The sequence below is a fragment of the Lytechinus variegatus genome, chromosome 4 (assembly GCF_018143015.1).
Source record: "Lytechinus variegatus isolate NC3 chromosome 4, Lvar_3.0, whole genome shotgun sequence".
Lineage (NCBI taxonomy): Eukaryota > Metazoa > Echinodermata > Echinoidea > Temnopleuroida > Toxopneustidae > Lytechinus > Lytechinus variegatus.
This window is the reverse complement of record NC_054743.1, coordinates 10503001-10526231: the sequence shown is the minus strand read 5'-3', so window position 1 is coordinate 10526231 and position 23231 is coordinate 10503001. Positions and strand designations below refer to the sequence as shown.

Genomic DNA, 23231 nt, shown 5'->3' with positions numbered 1-23231 from the left:
CACCATCGTCATCACCATCATCATCACCATCATCATCATCATCACCTTCATCATCATCACCATCATTATCATTACCATCATCTTCACCATTATCACCACCACCATCATCATCACCATCATCATCGCCATCATCATCATTACTATCATCTTCACCACCACCATCATCACCATCATCATCACCATCATCACCATCATCATCACCATCATCATCAACCATCATCATCACCATCATCATTACTATCATCACTATCATCATCACAGAGCTGCCAAGTAGTACAGATTTTCAGTATTTAGTACTGAAAAATGAGAATACTGATGGTTTCATGCAAAATACTGATTTCTCAAGTTTCAGTTTTATGTGCTGTCCTATGGTATTTCTTTGAAAATACTTATTTCCTTGCCAAAATACTGATTTTCAGCCTCGAAAATACTGAAATGTTCTTGTTCAGGTTGGCAGCTCTGTCATCGTCACCAGCACCTTCATCATCATCACCATCATCATTATACTTTCAATGTATATTGTACTTTCTTCTGGGGATATCAAGATTACTTAGCCTTCACCCAAAATAACTTTATTTTCTGTTTGGAAAAGGATTCCAAATTAATTAATTGGCCATTTTTAAAATGATATCTGTCATAGATTTAGCTTTCAGCAGATGACCTCCAATAGAATTCACATGCCAGCATATATCACTCACAAAGACATGAAAGTAAATATAGAATGATACACAATAACCATGACAACACTGATTGATTAGATTAAAACTGTCTGGAAGAGAATTTTAATGCACACTATACATATCTAGGAAGAATAAAACTCATAGTTTACCTAAACAATACCAGTCATTTTAATTTATCAGAAACTAACTCATCAATGTATGTATCTTATTTACGAGCCCAACATTGATTTAGAGAAGGAAAATGATATCAATATTAGATAATTCAAAAAGAGTTTATGCATTGATATATCATCTGAAATTACAAGATACATGAACCTGTTCATTCATGCAATATTGTTAAGTTTACACTACTAACTTGAATCATACATTCATTACTGTCTAGCAAATAATGAGATTCATTTGTATGCGAGTTATTTGAAAGAAAAAATCAATTGATCAGTTAATTAAAAACTGAAATGTTTATATCTTAGAAAGTTTTAAATGACAGAAAGGATCAACAGAGATTCTATTATTTCATCAGGTACGTTTCATGAGATGTTGCAATTTTCTACTCAATTAAAAGCTGCAGGCATACTACTTCAGTTGGAAAGTATATTATTATGTAATACAAATACAAAGGTAATTTAGAAGAAGGGAACATCTTATTTTACAAGAAATGATCGGTCATATCCACAATAGCTAATGAAAGACTACTGAATTAATACCACACTACATAATTGTATTGGAAAATTGAATTAGAATAGACTTGAAATAATTTATTAAAATGAGAAAAAAGTAAAGGTAATTTTGATTGTCAAGCCTTGCTCTCTTAAATAGTCTGATGTTTAATACATGATTTCATTTTCATTTATAATCATTATAAGACTTGAATATTGCTATGAAGTTATGCAATGAAGACCAGATATGTAGAAAAGACAAAATCGATTTTACCTTCTCAAAATTATGTCAAATTATATACATTTACACCAAGTATGATTTCACAATGAGAAAAACTTTTTTTTCAGAGTATTTCAGAAGGAAGATTATAACTGCAAACTTGAGAAAATGACTAAAAGTTGACAGTGTCAATTGGCTGTATGCCTCTTTGAAAAATTAATGTTTATTATCTCTCCTGATTTAATCTACTTTCAATAAGATCCTTTAACAGTATTCAGAATCTTAAGTTAAACCATCATTGACATTCCTAATAAAAAAAATACAATGACAAGCATTCCGTTCTTACCAGATATTCACTCTCCTATTATCACAATTTTCTTTTCCCAGACTTTTGACATACATGTATTTCTGATAAAACTCGCTGATTATTGTACCCTTGCCTATATTACAAGCAACAATCAATCTACATTCTCCACTCTATCGTCTTCCAGAATATTGATATTATTGCTTCATTATACACTATCAGGAATCAGAAATGATCATATCTATCGCTATAAAAACAAATTCTGTTATTGTAACATTTGATACAATGTTCCACTTCTAATAATACTTCAGTCATACCAACAAAACCGACTCCAGAGAGATCAAAGTAATTACATTATTTTAAATGGCATACCATCGAGCGGTTTGGAGTCGGTATTGTTGGCGAGACTGCAGCGAGACTTGGTTCAGTGATATTCCTTGCTGCACAATTTTTTATTCAGAAAAAAAACTCTTGAAAATAAGCAAGTGGACAAATAAAATTCCCTTTGCACAATTTACTCTGAAGTGTTGATTTGTATATAGCTATATAAATTGTAAGAGATCACCCAAAATCAGATGACTTGTTCTTTACCAGTGGTGTGAGTGACATTACTTGTCTAATAAACTAAACATATCTTATTTACAATTTCATTGATGGAAAGAAAAAAATGTGTGATTTTTTATCTAAAAGTATATAAAACTCTAATTGAAATATCAGAGTTGAAGATTAAGATATTTCTCTGTACATGAAGAAGTTCATTTATCAGTTTAAAATTAGATAAAAAGATGACAATACGTTTATTACAATGCCTGTTTTGTAATTGTTTGATAGTGTCAGGCAAGAAGTTATGAAAGAAAAGCTTGTTGTAAAGTCAGGCAAAACTTGGCTTATTGTTTGCCACTTAATGCAAGTCTTATGCATCCATTATAATGCTGCTATGCAGAGTGTCAGTATAATAACTGACATTAAAATGAAATATAATATCATACAAAGACTAGTTATCTACAATATTGTTTTTTTGCACTTCACGATCAAAACAACAAAAAAAGGTTTAATTCATAAAAACATACTACAAACTAAATTGCAACATTTAGTAAGCAATAGTCATAATAAATTAATCAAAATGTACATTTCCTTCATTCAACATACACTATCAACAAAAATCACTGCATAGTTTTAGCCAGATATATCAGAAAACGTGATTTGTTCTCTGCATTCCCATTTGCATTTTTCATTCAAAAAGAAAAATCACTTAACTGGGTGCGTTATCAAAAATTTATTGTACCCCTACATCAAGCAGATATTATGCAATGAATTAACAGTAATAAATACTATATTTAAAAGTATTTTCCTTCAAATCATATGCATACTTTATTCTATTTTTTCATGATTTATTTTTTTTATAAATACAACAATCTAGTAAATAGTACTTGTGTTATTGACATAAAAAAAGTCCAACAAGACAGTACTGCCAAGGCATGTTTTCATTTTTTCTTTGCTCTATTACAGACACAGTCACATAAGTTCAATTGATTAAATAATAAATAAATAGATTTAAAGATGAATGGTTTCAATTTTGTCCAAGATAAAGAGACTGTCGGTAATAACTACAATAATAAGTTTGATAGTACTATAGATAAGAGTCAATATTTCAATATATATATTTTTGTCAGGTATGCTAGTTTATCATTCCTACTTCAAAACAGATGATGTATATCGTAACTCATAAGCATGCATACAAGAGCTCAATTGAAAAGAAATTTCAAATCCAATAATCGCGTCAGCCATCGCCTACCCTATCTCCATGCATTACTTTTCATATCCATCTGTCATATTTTATCGACATAATTGAATTATTAAAAAGGAATCAACCAAATTTTCATCACATTAGAGGTAAAGCCACTCGGTATGAATTTCATTCATTTAATTTTCAAACCATACAAAAACTTGTTGGGGCAGAATGCATATATTGCTTCTTGTATTTTTTCAGTGTCTGGTGATGTTTGACAAAAACATCTGAAAATTCTACAGATCAATAAAGCAGTTATGTATATATTCACTGCTCATTCAAACTGAGTATTCTTCAAATGTATATTAAGCATGTACATGCATTGTTAGAGAAAATTGGATAGCTGGTTTAAAACCAATTCATGTTTCAACACTTTAGGTGGAAATTTTTTTTATCAGAAACTTCAATGATTACAAAAGAATTCAATCCACTGCCAGTCATTAAATTCTTGTCTGATATATGGTCCAAACAAAAGACGATGAAAAACATGGCAGAAATGATAAACTAGCAATTAATATTCTGATTGACTTGCTACGTATTAAGGGTGGGGCCTAGAGGTTGGGTGTGGGTGGGAGGGATTGTACGGCAAGGGGTAGGGGAGGGGGTAAGGTGGGCAGGGTTTTTAAGAAGTACTTCTTCTTTAGCCTTGTGCACAGTTAGGGCAAATAATATCTTCTTCCGTCACAAAGCACTCGTTCACCAGTGAGACTTGACAACGTTTGCAGTTGAAGCATTTGTTGTGCCAATTCCTCTGCTCAAAACAGACGTATTTAGTTCCGCCTTGACCTGGGAAAAAAAAAGAAAATGAAAAATGGATATCAAATATACTTGTGTATAGAATGCCTCGATCAAGCTAATATAATGAAGAAAAACATGAGAGCATGATTTTTTTTAATCTTTGCTCTTCTTTATCCCCTTCTGTCAATGTGTTAATGTATATCTGTCTGTATCTCCCTCTTTCAATCCACCTGAATAAGATGAAAAAGTATAATTATTAGTGATATTAACATTCCAGGGGGGGGGGTAAAAACCCAGACATGTTACTACGTAGTGTCAATACTTAGCTCACACTTCTAATTAAGTAGCCTTTGAACCCTTTGAGTAATAACTGTCACAATTAAAACATTGGGTTCATCCAATATCCAACAATCAATGGGTATCTCTGATTCTTCAGTGAAACCAAGCCTAGGTACTAGGGGTGTGAGTGGTTGCAAATAAAATGATCTGAAAAAAGCTGAGGAGTGGTGAAAAAGTTTGCAATAGAACGAGCTCCCATTCTTTTTGTACGGAGGAAAGCCAAAAAAACTAAAATTAAGCTGAAAATCAAAACAAAAAAATCTGAAATCCGACAAAAATCTTAACTCTCCCACCCCTGTAGGTACTTACCAACAATGGGTTGCTTGCACTCCGAACACTTCCTGGCGTACCTCTCTCCGAAGCAATCAGCGCAGAGTCTCTTATCATCTCTGACAGTGAAGCGAGTATTGTACAGAGACTTGCCACACTCGGCGCAACCAAAGCATTCTCTGTGCCAAGGCTCATTCTTGTACTGAAGTCCACCGGTAGAGATGATCTATGAGAAGAAAAATACAAAATGGGATGATGATACCAAGATCAGACCTTGGATACACTGCTAATAATTAGGTGTTCCATACATGAAACACCAAGCTAATATGTTGAATTCTTGTTTTTGTTACAGTGAAACCCTTGGTCCTCACTTCAAAATCTTAAACAATTTGAGATGGGTCAATAATCTGTTCCAAATTCGTGTGGATTTGAAAGAAGAAGAATACACCCTTCCTGTTCAACTAGGAATTTATTTGCTCTTTAGTAAGGCATTGCCCCTCAATTAAAGATCCCTCTGTAGATCTGTCAGTCTGCTGGTTCATTATCTCTATTATGCTTTCTGAGAACTTGGGAAAAATCAATAACACTAATAATTTAAAACAAAAGAATCAGATACTAAAGCTCATGACAATGCCCCTATTCTCTATGATGAACAGCAAGGCAATTAATGCACAAGATAACGCTTCAAGCTCTGTTCTCTAACATTTGTATTAATCACATTCAAATTATATTTCTGTTGAGAAGTTTAAAAATCTACTCGACACCCTTCTTTCTAATTCTTGATTCTCTTTGCCCCAGTCTACAGAGTGAATTTGGCATTTTTAAAGTCACGCCATAGCTATTTGTATACCAGTAGCAGAATGTAGTTGAGGGCAAGGAAGACAGGTGGAGTCAATCGAATATATTCACTTAATGTATTCATGTATCCACTTAATAGCTCCTGGTATATTCCTGTCTGCATGCTTGAGTACCCACCCTAGATTGTATTGTTCCACTGTGGTGGCACCGGGGGGGGGGGGATCACTCGACCCAAAAAGTGGTGTGGGTGTGCCGCAGGCGAGACAAAAAACGGGGGCCTTGGAGCGGGCTTATTGTAAAAATGAGGGCCCTCGGAATGGGCTTCGGAACTACAAATGTTTGTGAAAACGGGGGTCCTTGGAACGGATCGCCAGCGTGTGAGTGCGTATACTTCCGGGGGTGGCACTTTGTTTCATACAGTAGGTCAGTGATTGGTGTAGCATTGTGGGTGCTCATGCATGCAGACATGGTATATTTATTTTAGTGATGTATGTATACTACATGTATGTATTATTTTGATGTATTTATAGTTTGTGAATGATTATTATTACTTTTTTAAATGCACTTTTTATTAAGAGTCTGAGGAAAATTTTTGTGTTTTTATACATGACAATAAAAATGAAGTGAATAAAGCTAAAGATCGCCCTCACGTACCTTGCCACATCCAGCGCACTTGGTACCGAAGGTCTCCTCGTAGCATGAACTGCAGTAGATGTTATCTTCCTTGGGTACGAAGATCCCTCCTCCAATATGTTCATCACAAACCTTGCATCGGAAACACTTGTCATGCCATTCCTTGCCCTGGAAACCAAGACGTTTCATTCCTAGCAAAAAACAATAAAATTGGATGGTATTTAGCGAAAAAGTATATGGCTTCCATTGAATATTAGATTTGAAATTTCAATAAAAAATGCGAGAAATCCAAAGAGATGCTCTCATCTGGTAAATTGCCAATTCGTCTACTGCCAACTTGTCCACTCATCACATGGTCTACCTTCATTTAGTCTAATGCATTCCATCCACCAACATTTCTTCTAGCAACCAGTTAGTCCAATAACCATTTGGTCCAATCATCACTTTATTTAGTCTATGACTATTTCGTATCATAACCAGTTGGTCTAATACAAATGTTATTTTCACCATTTCACCCAAACAACTCTTAGTCCAAGTAGACCAAATGGTATATGGACTAAATGGCTATCGGACCAACTGGTTATTAGACAAAATGGTGAGTGGACGAAATGGCATTTAGACCATGTGAATAGTGGACAAACTGATGGTAGACCAAATGATAGTAGACCAGTTGGTTATTGGATGAATTGGTATCAGACCAATTGAAATGAAAGTAAACCCTCTCATCCTATCAGGTTAATAGGTCTCTCAAATTGTCATGGTTTGGACTACAAATAGAATTGCAATACAAGAAAATCCAGAAGCTGATCTGAGAAATGGAGATGTTATATCAATATGGACGATGCGGTGATGAAATGAACAGTCAAATAAAGAATACTCTCTTTTTCTCCTTGTCGGCATAAAATATGACTGTTTTTACATGTGCTTCATCCATAAGGGCTTCAAAATCAATGAGCAAGTCAGAGATTGATGTGAATCACTTGCATGTGTGGGTAACTCATTTTACTCATATTCCTATTAATGAATTTCTTGGGAGCAAGGGGCCTGCATCAGAAGAACAAGCAGTTTCGGGGGTGTGGCACACGGAGTTGGGTGTGACATAGAGTCACCCTTGAATGTCTTGTTACACGGTGAATAGAAGCCATCATCGTATTAACTAATTCATGCTAAAAGGACGCGCACTCGCTACAGCGTATTAATCAATAAGACTCTAAGTCATACTTTTTAAAAGCGGGCTCAGCAGCCAGTCAAAATAAGTTTCCACGGTGATTACCAAGCACCAAATTTACCTTTGTCATCATAGTCTACATGAAACAGACCCCTTGATTTCTCACATGATTCTCAAATATAGAATGAGTCTCTTGCTATGAAAATACATTTGAAAATACTAAAAGGAAAATGAAATAGTGAAATGTAGATATAGTATCTCTTCTATTATTAAAACCCAGTTGCCTTGATAATGCAATCACAAACAGACATCTATCAAGTAACAACCTACGACACCTGTATAATGAGAAACATATCTAGACATCTTGCAAGATTTAATTCACCTGTCTAAAAAAAAACCACTAAAAATTTCAAATATTCACATGTACATTTTCTTCACTATTGTCTTCATCCTTTTTGTTTATTACATGGGAAGACTTTATAGTAGGCCAACAATTTGTCTATTGATCTGTGTGCAAAGAAAATTTCAAGTAGGACTTCAAAGTAAGGATACATAAACAGACAGATGGACGAATGGACTGACATACTGAATGATAGATAAATAGATCGATAGAGAGATAGGCATACCAAAAAGTGTGTTGCATCGGGTGAGTGTGCCACGAGTCCAACTCAACTATCTGCGCATGCACTTATCATCCGCAGCCTCCACCATATAACCATGTACATTAATTACAAGAAACCCATAATTATCAGCTTTTAAAACACTCATATCTTCTTCAGTTTAACTTTATAAGAAACTCTGCTGTACAAGAACTGTTTGTTTCTAGTTTTCTGGCCAATTTTGTTTGAAAATAACCTGTTTATCGATGTTAACACAAGCCAAAACACCCTCCCTATACACACGTTTCTACAAATTTATCAATGTATATACAAAGATAAGAGTTTTTTTGTGATTGGTTCGGAGTGTTTCTGAAAGCGAAAACCACTTAAAACGTTTCTTGAAAGAATACAAGTTCTAGTTTGGATCTTTCTATCCCGGCTTTTCATTGGCTCCACAGAATTCTGGCCAATATCCTCAATGTAGTTTGTTATACATCTGTCTAAGAGCAGCCGAGAAAGAGAACCTCTCCTTGTTGCCAATTTGAATTTCATGCAAATGTTTCAAAATAATGAACAATTAATTGCAAAAAGAAATTGTTCAATATCTTCATACATATGCTACATACAGTACTTTTGATGTTTTTCATGACCGTTTTACTACTTAAATGAAAAATTCTGAAATAATATTATTAATCAGTACATTATTTATTCCTTGAAATTTAGAAAAATACCAATCTACATGTGGATTATCCCAGCGCACACCTCGCGAGCATCGCACATGATGACCTTCAAGTACGTGGATGCAACAAAGCAGGCGAAACCTATTGACATTAGATAGATAAATAGATTAGATAGTAGATAAATAGATAGATAGGGAGAGAAAAATAGAGAGAATAAGAGAAAAGAAAAGGGATGAAAATAGAACAGAAAGAGAGAAAGATAGCAGAATGGATAAAGAGAAGGGACTGGAGCGGAGTGAAAAGGAAAAACAAAAATACAAAATAAATCAGGACAATGGGTTCTGTTATGATATTTTTTTCTGGGGAGGAGGGGGTGTGTTTAATATTCAAAGGAAAAGGAAATATATAATTTGTAAATAACAATTAATCCATAGGGAATGTAATACAATTTAGTCATTATATGAATGTAAGTGTGCATGTGCATGGTGCTGCGGCAAGCAAACCTATGAGTGAAATTGATAATGAAACAGAGAAATAAAAACTCTTTGATGTATTCAATAATTTTCAATTCACTACTCATTAAAATATATCCCATAAGCAAAATACAGCGCCAATTATCCCCATAATCCAAGGAAAAGCACCACCATCATCATTATCGTCATCATCATCATCAGTATTTCATTAGGGTGGTTACTTTCAGTGTGAACTTTCTACCATGGGATATTGATACAATATTACACCTGTCCATCAGGCACTAATTTTACCACTGATAACGGAAGTGATATGACAATAGTTTTAATATTTAAGCCATGAAAACTCACTAGTGTTGGAATCCCTTCAACTCTGGTCAGCCACCCCACCTCCCCTTAAAATAATTCACCACTAAAAAGTTTTGGGTAACAACTGAATCAATCTATTTAAGATAAAGAATGAACATAAATATCATAATTTGATTTATTTCCTAGTTGAAATACCCCTAAAAGAAAGTTGATGTCTAATCAGCAAAACCAGGCCAAAGTTACATTCATGTCAATTTTTTCTACACGTATGTCCTTTGAGAAAATGTGAAATGGTCAAATCGGATTTGACATTATTCAAGAGATGTTTGTAACCCAAAAGTGAGGTTTATAGAGATAAAATAGGAAAAAACCTTAATGTTGTACTAATAACAATCCTTGATTAGAATCTGAATTAAAAAGGTCAAACATTAGTGTACGAATATAAGAAAAAAAGACCCAATACCATTCTAAACTTAACATTTTTCACTTTAATATTTATGATTTTAGTTAGGGGACTTAAAAATGGTAGATCATAATTCAAGAAGCCAGGAAGAATGGTATGAAATATCCAATAAATGATTAATTGTTCTGCATGAGATATAATCATGGTTTTGATTGATAACAAGTGTACAGCACAAAACTTAGAATGAATTTTTATGAACAACTTTTCATACTTTCACGAAATCATGAACTTTTCAAGAATGGCAAAGTACTCTGAGTGACGAACTTGACCAAAATCTGAAAATGGAGTATTCAAAGATTGGAATGATAATGTATGAAATGTATCAAGACAAACATCTCTTTATGTTTAAACAATGAGAGAAAAAAGGATAAATTGTAATGTGTAAGTTTTAACACACTAAACACAAAACAAAAATGAGGTATCAACATGCCTACAAAACCACCCAGAATTTGTTTTATAGTCAATAAAATAGGTTGGAGGGGAATTATAATTGAACTAGACATGCTAATATTATATCTTATGTTATTAATACTCTCTGATAATTTGGATAGGAAGATAGGAGGGTATATATAAAACATCCCCTGAACATTAATTTGTAAAGAACTGGATAGTTTACTTCTTTAATAGCATCTGATTTACTTTCACATATTGCCAAGCAAGATGATGTAAATTTTCCTTGACTAAAGCTGATTCGGCAATTGTGTTTAGCAGCATTTAGATATGAAATATTGGATGAATTTATTTTAAAAAGATGTCTACTCATGCATTTAAAAAAATACTTTAACATGTTTTGATGAAAAGTGTGATTACATCATTTGAAATCATTTAAGAACTGATTGTCACATATATTTCACATATTGGTGATGATAGTTTATCAAAATAATTAAATACATGCTCCAGTGTTTATCTCTATTTTGGAAAAGGGTCTGGAAATTTAATTGATAAACTTTTCTTTAAATTCTGTTACAATATTTAAAATGAAAAAAAAAAACATAACGAAGGGGATTAAAACACACGCAGAGTTAGTGCTTTCCCATGAGTTTCGCAAGGCGCAATGCAAAAATAGTAAAAAATCGTGTTACCTTCGCCAGCCTGACCTATACGAACAAAAATGACAGGTAATCTAGTCACACAGACATGTAACAATGACATTTTCTAGTAAGTGCATAAACAATAACATTGTGACAAAGTGAATGTGCAGGACTATAAAAAGCAATGGTTACATATTATTGCATTTTTGTCATAATAATATGCAATATTTATATAGCGCTTAACAGGTTTCTAACCGCTGCATAATATCATACTTTTAGCATAGCTACCCTTATCGGAAGCACAAGCATTAAAAGAATTTCTTCCTAATAGGTACCCATTTACTACACCTGGGTAGAGAGTGGCAAATGTATATAACTGCCTTGCCAGAGGATGCTAGTGCTGCAGTGGGATTCGAACCCTGTACCGAGCCACAATCACTTTTATTATTATCATTATTGCATAAAGATCTCTAAATATAGATCATTATACAATGTATCAATGAGTCAATGAATTAATCATGTCAGAATTTCATCCTACTGGGTAAATCATACTCAGCTGGTAGTAAGTGCATTAAGAAACATTGGTGTTGCTACAGTCACACCTACAGAACCGACTCCAAAACGACCTATGATATGTCATCGAGAATAATGCAATAACTTTGATCGGACTGGAGTCAGTTTCACAGATGTGACTGAGGCAAATCAGTGAGGGTTAATGTTGATGATACTTTCTGATATAAATTAATACATTATCACATTACATGTCATTAATTGTGATATTTAATCCATTAATATTAATAGATCACTCTGCTATATATCATTGTAATTAAAAAAATTTGAGTGGTAAGCTAAAATATTGCAAGCTGGAGTATCAATTGCAGGGGAAAGGTTCAGTATCTGTTAGACAAAAAACATATATACTAAATGTGCTTACTGTGTTAAGAATAAAAAAGTTATTTTTTCTATTTGCTACAATGATCTTGTGAAATGTTATTATCAAACCAACACATCCATTAAATATCATAGCCAGTTAAGTGTATAGCTTAAGAAATGCATAAGTAATGAGGCATCTGAAGAGAAAAAATGGTTGGAAATATATACATATGATTACTTTTTTTTATACCGAGGTTTTTTACCCGACTGCTAAGAAAAAACAAATGTCTGTGAGCAAGCAACCAGGGGACCAAAGGCTTAAGGTCCTCTCCGAGGGACCTGGTAATGAGGATAAATGCAAAGGGCACTAGCGCACCACTTGGGAATCGAACCCGAGTCACCGGAATCTGAAACCCCCGCTCTATCGACTTCTTTTTTTAAATTACAGATTGATGGACAATATAAAAGGTGATAGAAATTGTGCAAATCAAAATCTTCTTGAGGCAAGCTTCTCACTTCTGTATCTCCTTAATGATACCTAAATAATCCCCCAGGTACCGCATTTATTCACTGCAAGGGAAAATTACAACTGGTCAATCAAGGAATTTATATCGTCAGAATTCTACCATTATAAACCCTCTCACTTCACAGCAGACATGTTGAGATATATTTTGTCTGTTAACAATCTTCTGTGAAGCACCAGACAAGGTGGAAGATACCTCGCGCTTCACTACCTTTGAATTTTGGCTGTCACCTGAGAGGATAATATAACCAATTTAATATGGAGGATATACCCCGCTATGATCTCAACAACTCCCCCTAACAGTCATATGCCCTGCCCACATGTCATCCCTACCCTCGGTGTGTGCGTGGGATGGAGGGAGTCGTCTGGCTTTGCGTGATTCAAGGATTTCCTTGCATTCTCACCAAGTTTCTTTAGTCTTTCCCTCATCTGGTAAGAATGTTGTTGAACCCTAAACACATACTGACATACCATCTGTGATGATATTACCTTCTATTACTATCACGATACATCATCCACATTTCAACTGATTTGTTTGTATATTGACTCCCAAGAATGCTAGACTTAAAAAAAGATTTCTGTATTGTATTAACAGAAAAATATTTCCTACCTTTGAATATGAAAGAAAGAGGCATGTCTGATAGCAATTCAAACTGAATAAATTTGAAGACAAAATTATAAGCCCTAATTCCATATTTAACTCGAGGAGAATACTAGAACATGCATTACGTTATCTATCAGGAGCATTAGTTTGTCACTTTAAATCCGATCACATACTCTGTTTTGTCTTGAACAAATGATCAGGTATTATCATGGGGGGGGGGGGGTTATGGTATGCATATTATTCATCATTAGAATTCAGTCCTTCAACTCAATGGAATTGGGAAAATTTGAAACCTTTATTGCTAATATGGCAGCAAAGATTTTAAATTACAAACATTATCCCACAGGAATCCTAAATAAATATTTCAAAGATGTTATTCCATGGTACAAGATCTATATTTAGGTAGAGAATGAAAAATTATTAGTCGAGGATTGATATAGGAAATGGTAGAGGATCGGTAGAGGACTGGTAGAGGATTGGTAGAGGGTTGGTAGAGGGTTGGTAGGGGATTGGTAGGGGATTGGTGGAGGATTGGTAGAGGGTTGGTAGAGGGTTGGTAGAGGGTTGGTAGGGGATTGGTAGGGGATTGGTGGAGGATTGGTAGAGGGTTGGTAGGGGATTGGTGGAGGATTGGTAGAGGTTTGGTAGAGGTTTGGTAGAGGGTTGGTAGAGGATTGGTAGAGGGTTGGTAGAGGGTTGGTAGGGGATTGGTAGGGGATTGGTAGAGGGCTGGTAGAAGGTTGGTAGAGGTTTGGTAGAGGATTGGTAGAGGGTTGGTAAAAGGTTGGTAGAGGGTTGGTAGGGGATTGGTAGGGGATTGGTAGAGGGCTGGTAGAGGGTTGGTAGAGGGTTGGTAGAGGGTTGGTAGAGGATTGGTAGAGGATTGGTAGAGGGTTGGTAGAGGGTTGGTAGAGGATTGGTAGGGGATTGGTAGGGGATTGGTAGAGGGCTGGTAGAAGGTTGGTAGAGGTTTGGTAGCGGATTGGTAGAGTGTTGGTAGCAGGTTGGTAGAGGGTTGGTAGGGGTTGGTAGGGGATTGGTAGGGGATTGGTAGAGGGCTGGTAGAAGGTTGGTAGAGGTTTGGTAGAGGATTGGTAGAGTGTTGGTAGCAGGTTGGTAGAGGGTTGGTAGGGGATTGGTAGGGGATTGGTAGGGGATTGGTAGAGGGCTGGTAGAGGGTTGGTAGAGGGTTGGTAGAGGATTGGTAGAGGGTTGGTAGAGGGTTGGTAGAGGATTGGTAAAGGATTGGTAGAGGTTTGGTAGAGGATTGGTAGAGGGTTGGTAGAGGATTGGTAGAGGGTTGGTAGAGGGTTGGTAGGGGATTGGTAGAGGGTTGGTAGAGGGTTGGTAGGGGATTGGTAGAGGATTGGTAGGGGGTTGGTAGAGGATTGGTAGAGGATTGGTAGAGGGTTGGTAGAGGGTTGGTAGAGGGTTGGTAGAGGGCTGGTAGACGGTTGGTAGAGGGTTGGTAGAGGATTTGTAGAGGGTTGGTAGAGGATTGGTAGAGGATTGGTAGAGGATTGACTGGTAGAGGATTGGAAAGGTTGGTACAGGATTGGTAGGAGATTGGTGGAGGTTTGGTAGAGGATTGGTAGCAGATTGGTAGAGGGTTAGTAGAGGGTTGGTAGAGGATTGGTAGAGAGTTGGTAGAGGGTTGGTAGGGGATTGGTAGCAGATACCCGACTTTTTAAGGTTGGAGAGGTCGGACGTGTTTTAAAAGTGCTCTGACATTTTGTGCAATTTTACCGTGTTTCCTGACATTTTGTGAAAACGTTTTATACGGTTGCATCAGAAACTGGATAGTGAATATCAAGGATATACTCATTTTTCATTTGGATTACTTATTTGGATACTATCAAACATTTTTAACTTGAAATTTTGATCATTTTGGAGAAGAAAGTGTCAATAGACTTCTAAAACTAGCATCATTTACGCGTCATTGCCTAGCAACTCATCATTATACGCATACTGGCTTGGATGGAACGCATCACTGGTATCTCTTTGCGCAACCATTCTTTGTGCGCTTAATTCTGATCGTTTCATGTAATTGTGACGTCACGATGTCTGGGAAGAGAAAGTCGTCGAAAAACAACTCTGGTGATAATGAAGAGACGAATGAAAACTATCTTCTATCACTGATCAAGAATGAGCTAGGGAAACTTTCCAATTCCTTGAATGCAAAGTTGACCGTCTTGGAGCAGTCGATCGACAGTATACGAGAGGGACAAAGCAGTATTGTCAACTCGCTGTCGTTCCTCAACGAGAAATTTGAGGAAATGAAGTTGAAGGCCGAGAAGATAGAAAAGGAAAACAGAGAACTGAAGGAACAAAACATCTGTCTTCAGAAGAGATTCAGTGAGTTGACCTTCCAGCTTAACGAACTTGACCAGTACCACAGAAGAGTCAACTTGGAGGTGGCAGGTGTACCAGAACGACAGGGCGAGGTTCCTGAAAGGATCGTACTTAATATCGCGAAACACATCAGCCCTGAGCTTGCAGCATCCGACTTCGATGTGGTTCATCGGCTGGGTTCCAAACGCCAAGCTGATAACAAAGCCCGCCCAATCATCGTGCGATTCACCACAAGACGAGCTCGTAACATCATGTACGATGGGAGAAGGAAGCTGAAGACTCTCTCCACAAAGGATCTTGGATACAACAGCGATGGCAAGATCTACCTCAATGAAAACTTGATCGCTTCCACTAAGGAGCTAATGAAAGATGTCAACAAGGCCCGCCGAGATGCCGGATACAAGTTCCTGTGGACCCAGAATGGCCGAATCTATGTAAGGAAGGATGAGAAGTGTCAACCCATCATCATTCATTCCAGAGAGGACTTTTCTAAGCTGTAGAAGGACTATCCATGTTTTTCCATTTTCCAGTATTCTTTTTATTTCTTATGAAATTCAAGTCACAAAATTTTTCGCATCGATCAATACTTGTGTTATTTTCCGTGGTATATTTTGCATTCTTTCACTGCCCTTTCAATAATGTTTCAATACCAGACATTTCATGGAGGTCATTTTACTTATTTTTGTGTGCAAATATTCTTCATCAACCGTTAATAATTGTATCAAATAATCTTTCTTTTGTTAAATATTACAACTGCGGTATTTTTCAAACTCGAATTTGGGGTCATGACGGTATCAAATCTAAAAGATGCTTCATATGCTCAGCTTACAAAGATTTTGATTTAAAATGGCAATATATTCTATTTCATAATGGTGGATAATATGCGTGATTTCCCATTTTATCATCTGAATAATGATGATTTCTTATTACTAAATCATCCAAGTCAGGATAAAAGCAATATTATCTCAAATCATCATACTCCATTTGATAGATTTTCTACTGATATTCTTACAAATAATTTTGATGAACTTCAAGTTGAATTCGATATTCATGATAAAGCATACAATCTTTCCTCTTCTCCATATTATACAGAAAATTCATTCAAAGACTATGCTAAATTGATTGGAGAAGATGATGTTTTTATTTTGCATTTGAATATAAGAAGCGCTAACCAAAACTTCGAGAAATTACGATTATTATTAGAAAATACACAATTTGCCAATCCCCCAATAATTGCTCTTACTGAAACTTGGTTCACGGAAACACCTAATTCCTTATGCACCATCCCGAATTATGATATTGTTATAAACAATAGGAAAAATAAAATTGGAGGTGGACTAGCATTATATATTCCGTCTTCATTTGATTATGCAATTAGACATGAATTTGAATATATGAATGATATCATCGAATCCTTATTTGTAGAAGTAAAACTTCAAAAAGATAAGAAAACTGTAATAGGTGTCATCTACAGACCTCCTCAAACTTCTTGTATAGAAGATTTTTTACTTGCTACTAATGAACTTTTGCAAAACGGAGAATTGATAAATAACAATTGTATCATCACTGGTGATTTCAATATTAATCTCTTGACCAGTAATCACTCTGCAACAAACGATTTCCTTGAATTAATGTTAACTTCTACTTTTTTGCCGATTATTTCTAGACCAACCCGTATTACTGATCATTCTGCTACGCTTATAGATAATATATTCTGTAACTCTCACCCTCTTCCGAAAGCTGGCATTGTAACGACAGACATATCCGATCATTTTCTTATTTTTACCCATATCCAAACAATGCAATCACTCGCAAAAATGGAAAAGAAATATAGGATCTGTCGCAACTTTAGTGACAAAAATATTGAACGCCTCCAAGAAGATTTAAGCTCTGTTGATTGGTCTGACGTTTATAACTCGAAAGAGAATGTCGATGACTCATTTGACATATTTTTGAAATGTTTCAATGATTGCTTAGATTCTTGTGTTCCTTTAAAGAAATATCGAAATTACGACTATAAACGTGTTCCAAAGCTACCATGGGTTTCAAAAATGATATTAAGGTCTATCAATCGGAAAAATAATCTGTATGTTTCTTATATATCAAATCCAAATGATGTTTCACGGAATAGATACACGTCTTATAAAAATACCTTAACAACTACTCTCCGAATAGCAAAAAAGAGGTTTTATTCAGAAAAATTACAATCATATAAAAACGACCTTAAAAATACATGGAAAACAATAAATGGGGCTCTAAACAAAATTAACAAATCTAGTGCTGTTAATAAATTATGTGTAGATGGAAATATGGTTGAAGATACTCATTCTATAGCAAATGAATTTAATTCATATTTCTCTCAAATTGGACCAAAGTTAGCTGGAAATATTATCCCTGTAGAAAATTCGTTTAAGGACTTTTTGGACAAACAAAATGATAATTCAATATTTCTTACTCCAGTTCATAGAGAAGAATTACTTGAGATTGTATTTAATTTGAAAGCAGGAAAGACACTCGGATATGATGGCATTACAAATAAAGTATTGAAAAACATTATATATTCTCTTGCTGATCCCCTGCTTCATATATTTAATTTATCATTGCAGCTTGGCCAGGTCCCAAAGAAGATGAAAATAGCTAAAGTTATACCCATTTTCAAGAAGGGGGACCAATTAATTACTAGTAATTATCGCCCAATATCTTTGTTAACTTCGTTCTCAAAAATTCTTGAAAGGATCATTTATAAAAGGACAGTTGCTTTCCTTAAGAAATATAGTATTATATGTGATAATCAATTTGGTTTTAGAGAAAAACATAATACAACTCATGCTATATTGACATTAATAAATAAAATATCTACTTCTTTTGATAATTCTGATCATACTGTAGGATTATTCCTTGACTTCTCAAAAGCATTTGACACAATAGATCATGAAATACTGTTATGTAAGCTATCAAATTACGGTATCAGAGGGACAGCTTTACAATGGTTTAGGAGTTATCTTACTGATAGAATTCAGTTTGTTACAGTAAATGAATCAGAATCTCCAACAAGGCCAGTTTCCTGTGGAATTCCACAAGGTAGTATTCTTGGCCCCTTGTTATTTATACTTTATGTTAATGATATGAAAAATTCATCTCATGTTCTCTCATTTATTCTCTTTGCTGATGATTCCAATATTTTCTATACACACCATGATCCACATGTACTTGTGAGCACTATGAATACAGAATTTAAAAAAGTAACAAACTGGATTAAAGCCAACAAATTGTCACTGAATCTGCAAAAAACTAATTATATGCTTTTTAGTCATTCATTGAAACATCTACCGCATCAAATACTTTTAGATAATACTGAAATCAAAGAAGTGCAAACAACAAAATTTTTAGGTCTTACTATTGATAACAAGCTTACGTGGAATGCTCATATCAACAATACTTGCAAAACTGTGTCAAGAAATATTGGAGTCATCAATAAGCTTAAATACGTTCTACCAGCACAGGCGCTATCCATGTTGTATTGTGCATTAATTCTACCATATCTTAATTATGGAATTCTGGCATGGGGTAATGCCTCTCAAACGAGACTAAATAAAGTCTTGCTACTTCAGAAAAAAGTACTGAGAATAATATGCAATATGTCCTTTACAGCTCATACGGATGAATTGTTTCGTCAGAAACGTATCCTTAAAATCAATGACCTGTACCGCTTGCAACTATTCCAATTTATGTATCAGCTAGATAGAAATAGTTTACCTGATGTCCTACAAAAGAAATTTATGAGAAACAATACTTTACATTCATATAATACGAGACAATCAAATGACTATCACTTACCTAAAAGTAAAACAGTATTTTCTAGCAAAACTGTATTTTTCACAGGACCAAAACTCTGGAATTCTCTGGACAGAGAAATGAAAGAGGCAACTAATCTTATACGATTTAAATTACTCATCAAAAAATTTCTTCTGAATTCTTATTGATTCAATCTAATATTTGTGAACTTCATACTTATCCACGGTAGTATTGAATATTTTTTTAAGTCAATATTTAATTTTGTATATAGTGTAAATACATTTGTGTTACAGTGTTTATATCTATATAATTTTATAGAATTTTGCTGATTATTTTACTCTATTTGTATCATATTACCCTTGTATAAAGTTTTGATAGGGGGTCTACATTTTACAAGCTCTGCTTTTTAGTAGGCCCCTCCACTTTTTTCATTTCATTGCTACGTTTCAATCCTGCATATGTTATGCATTTTTTTCATTGTAAACATGATTACGAAATGTACTTTGATGATTGTGGAATATGAATATATCAATAAATAAATAAATAAATAAATAAATAAAATTGGTAGCAGATTGGTAGAGGGTTGGTAGAGGATTGGTAGAGAGTTGTTAGAGGGTTGGTTGAGGGTTGGTAGGGGATTGGTGGAGGATTGGGTGAGGATTGGTAGAGGGTTGGTAGAGAGTTGGTAGAGGGTTGGTAGAGGATTGGTAGGGGATTGGTAGGGGATTGGTAGAGGGCTGGTAGAAGGTTGGTAGAGGTTTGGTAGAGGATTGGTAGAGTGTTGGTAGCAGGTTGGTAGAGGGTTGGTAGGGGATTGGTAGGGGATTGGTAGGGGATTGGTAGAGGATTGGTAGAGGATTGGTAGAGGGTTGGTAGAGGGTTGGTAGAGGGCTGGTAGAGGGTTGGTAGAGGGTTGGTAGAGGATTTGTAGAGGGTTGGTAGAGGATTGGTAGAGGGTTAACTGGTAGAGGATTGGAAAGGTTGGTACAGGGTTGTTAGGAGATTGGTGGAGGTTTGGTAGAGGATTGGTAGCAGATTGGTAGCGGATTGGTAGAGGGTTAGTAGAGGGTTGGTAGAGGATTGGTAGAGAGTTGGTAGAGGGTTGGTAGGGGATTGGTAGCAGATTGGTAGAGGGTTGGTAGAGGATTGGTAGAGAGTTGTTAGAGGGTTGGTTGAGGGTTGGTAGGGGATTGGTGGAGGATTGGGTGAGGATTGGTAGAGGGTTGGTAGAGGGTTGGTAGAGGATTGGTAGAGGGTTGGTAGAGGGTTGGTTGAGTATTGGTAGGGGATTGGTAGGGGATTGGTAGAGGGCTGGTAGAAGGTTGGTAGAGGTTTGGTAGAGGATTGGTAGAGTGTTGGTAGCAGGTTGGTAGAGGGTTGGTAGGGGATTGGTAGGGGATTGGTAGAGGGCTGGTAGAGGGTTGGTAGAGGGTTGGTAGAGGATTGGTAGAGAATTGGTAGAGGATTGGTGGAGTAGGGGATTGGTAGGAGATTGGTGGAAGTTTGTGGTAGAGGGTTGGTAGAGGATTGGTAGAAGATTGATGGAAGGTTGGTAGAAGATTGATGGAAGGTTGGTAGAAGATTGGTAAAGGGTTGGTAAGGGTTAGTCGAGGATTGGTAGGGAGTTGATATGTAATATGTAAAGGGTTGGGATTGAAATATAGATGGGTGCATTTAAAGATTAGTCAATGACATTTATTCTGACACAAGTTTATGAAAGAATTAGTCAGCTAGTAGTCATTAATATTACATTGGTCTTGTTTACAGTAACATATGCAGACTGCATTCATCAATGTCAGTAGATGATCCTTTGGTAATCTATAAAATATCATAAACAATATACCAGAACCTTCTTGGACATACCAGGCTTTATTAATTCTCCACATGCTTGACAGTTCTTTGCCAAGTTCTTCTCATAACATTGGAGGCAGCAGAGTTGTCCATCCCAGTTACCAAAGGCCTTGTCTGCAAGAGATGCCTTACACATAGAACATGTGTAGCGGGCTTCAAAGCATGTCTCATGATAGTGCTTCGACTTGAAAATGAGATCCTATGGTAAAAAATGTAATGAACAAAAGCCATCAAAACTATTAAATGAATATACGATTAATAACATAAACAATTGGGGATATAATCATTAGATGGACTTCATCAACTTTACATTCTCATCTTATCCAATTAAAAACATGTCTTTTTTTATCTCAATAATGACTGATTTCAAAATTTCTATTATAATAATAGAGGAAGGAACAGGGTCCGATAGTAAATGGTTTGAAGAATTTCAATAGTTAAAAATAGCACTGAATGGATGTGGCTGAGGACATTCCTAGTCTAATCAGAATTTCTTTTATTATGATCTTATAATACCCCTTTTACAAACCCATCCTCCAATTATCCGCCTAAGAGTAATGCAGATAATTCAATAAAAATTGCATTCACAAACTCCGAAAATAATCCGCACTATATTTTACGAGCGCCCAACCTGAAAAAGGCGGATAATTGTCATGGCAACTGCACACAACCCCTCCGAATGGGTTGTGTTGGAAAAGGGTGACCTTGTGACCGACCATGGCAATTATCCGCATTACTTTGGAAATGCGTTCAAAAAGGCAAAATCTGGTCCTGATGCCGCTATTATGCGGATAATTGCAGCATCGAAATAATGCGGATAACTCTGGTCCCGCTCCGAGTTTACGACAAAATTATGTGGATATTCTCCGCATAATTGGGTTTATGAAAGGGGTATAAAACGTAATTTGAATCGGAGATATTCTTACCTTACTATCGTGTCCAATCTTCTGGTTACATTCAGCGCATTCATTAGCAAAGCAGTTATCGTAGCAAGCCACACAGAATGGTTTCTCTTCTTTTAAGATGTAACTCTGGCCACTCAGTGCTTTGTTACACTGCTCACAGCAGAAATGACCACTATGGAAGTTTTCGTTCATGGCTCTTACGTATTCTCCAGTGAAAATCAGCTACAACGAAAGAAGAAAGAAATTCAAGTCATTATTTTGGCAAACATAAATAAACGAGTGATATCTTAACAGTGTTAAACTCTCAACAAATGTATGTAAAATCGAATTGAATTGAATGGAAAAGGTTTATTGATGATTGCACTTTGCAGCCAAGAGGCTGAATTGTATATGATTTTCAGGCCACTCATAGTGGCTAAAAACATCAAACATGAAATAACTAATATATTGCAAGTAAATATAGCCTAATGAGTGATAATGCATACTAAAAGGAAAAGGTTTAAGTAAAATTGAAAGTACTTTGGAGTTTATTTTGATTTTATCCATTATCAATACCACCACCAGCAGTACCATATCTGTCACCTCCACAACCACTACTACCTACAATACCATTACCACCATGACCTCCACCACATTACAACCATCAACACCCCTCTACTTCCACAATCCCATCCACCACCATCATCATCACCACCAACACTACCACCACCATCACCACCACCGCCAACACCACCATCATCACCACCATCATCATCACTATCATCATCATCATCACCACCACCACCACCACCACCACCATCATCATCATCATCATCATCACCACCACCATCACCACCACCAACACCACCATCATCATCACCAGGCTAACATCTTGCACATCACCAGGCTATCATCTTGCACATCACCATCTGGCAGCATACTAGTATATCGCTGTAGATTGAAAGACTAAAACAAGCACAAAGATATTCTGAAAGTTAATGATTCACTAGAAATGAATATATATATGTTGCTAGATACTGCTGTGCAGCGTGCATATCAACAAACAATCATAGAGTTATATGAATAACAGTTGTAAAAACTTGATCAGCCTAAACACATACCCACACACAATGGTATGTTGAGATATAGATTTAAGTTGAGTTACGCTTCATGAAGTTATGTTATGAATGTTTGGAATTCAG

General features: G+C 35.8%; 1 protein-coding gene across 1 annotated transcript; it reads right to left on the bottom strand.

Annotated features, from left to right (window-relative positions):
* Nucleotides 1–754: 754 nt before the first annotated feature.
* LOC121413349 (four and a half LIM domains protein 2-like) lies at nt 755–22292 on the bottom strand. Its single transcript, XM_041606135.1, has 5 exons — nt 22072–22292; nt 21158–21344; nt 6449–6618; nt 5036–5222; nt 755–4435 (listed from the first exon to the last, which is right to left on the bottom strand). The coding sequence occupies exons 1-5, from the start codon at nt 22240–22242 to the stop codon at nt 4290–4292; spliced, it is 861 nt and encodes a 286-aa protein (XP_041462069.1). The 5' UTR covers nt 22243–22292; the 3' UTR covers nt 755–4289.
* Between the last annotated feature and the right edge of the window lie 939 nt (nt 22293–23231).

What these genes read in the sequence shown, in the direction of transcription:
- LOC121413349 (XM_041606135.1), bottom strand. Translation starts at nt 22,242, where the DNA reads ATGAACGAAAACTTCCATAGTGGTCATTTCTGCTGTGAGCAGTGTAAC. An exon ending in AGTGCGCTGGATGTGGCAAG is followed by an intron (nt 5,223 to 6,448) that starts GTACGTGAGGGC and finishes TTCTTCTCATAG; the next exon opens with ATCATCTCTACCGGTGGACT. An exon ending in GTGCAAGCAACCCATTGTTG is followed by an intron (nt 4,436 to 5,035) that starts GTAAGTACCTAC and finishes TTTTTTTCCCAG; the next exon opens with GTCAAGGCGGAACTAAATAC.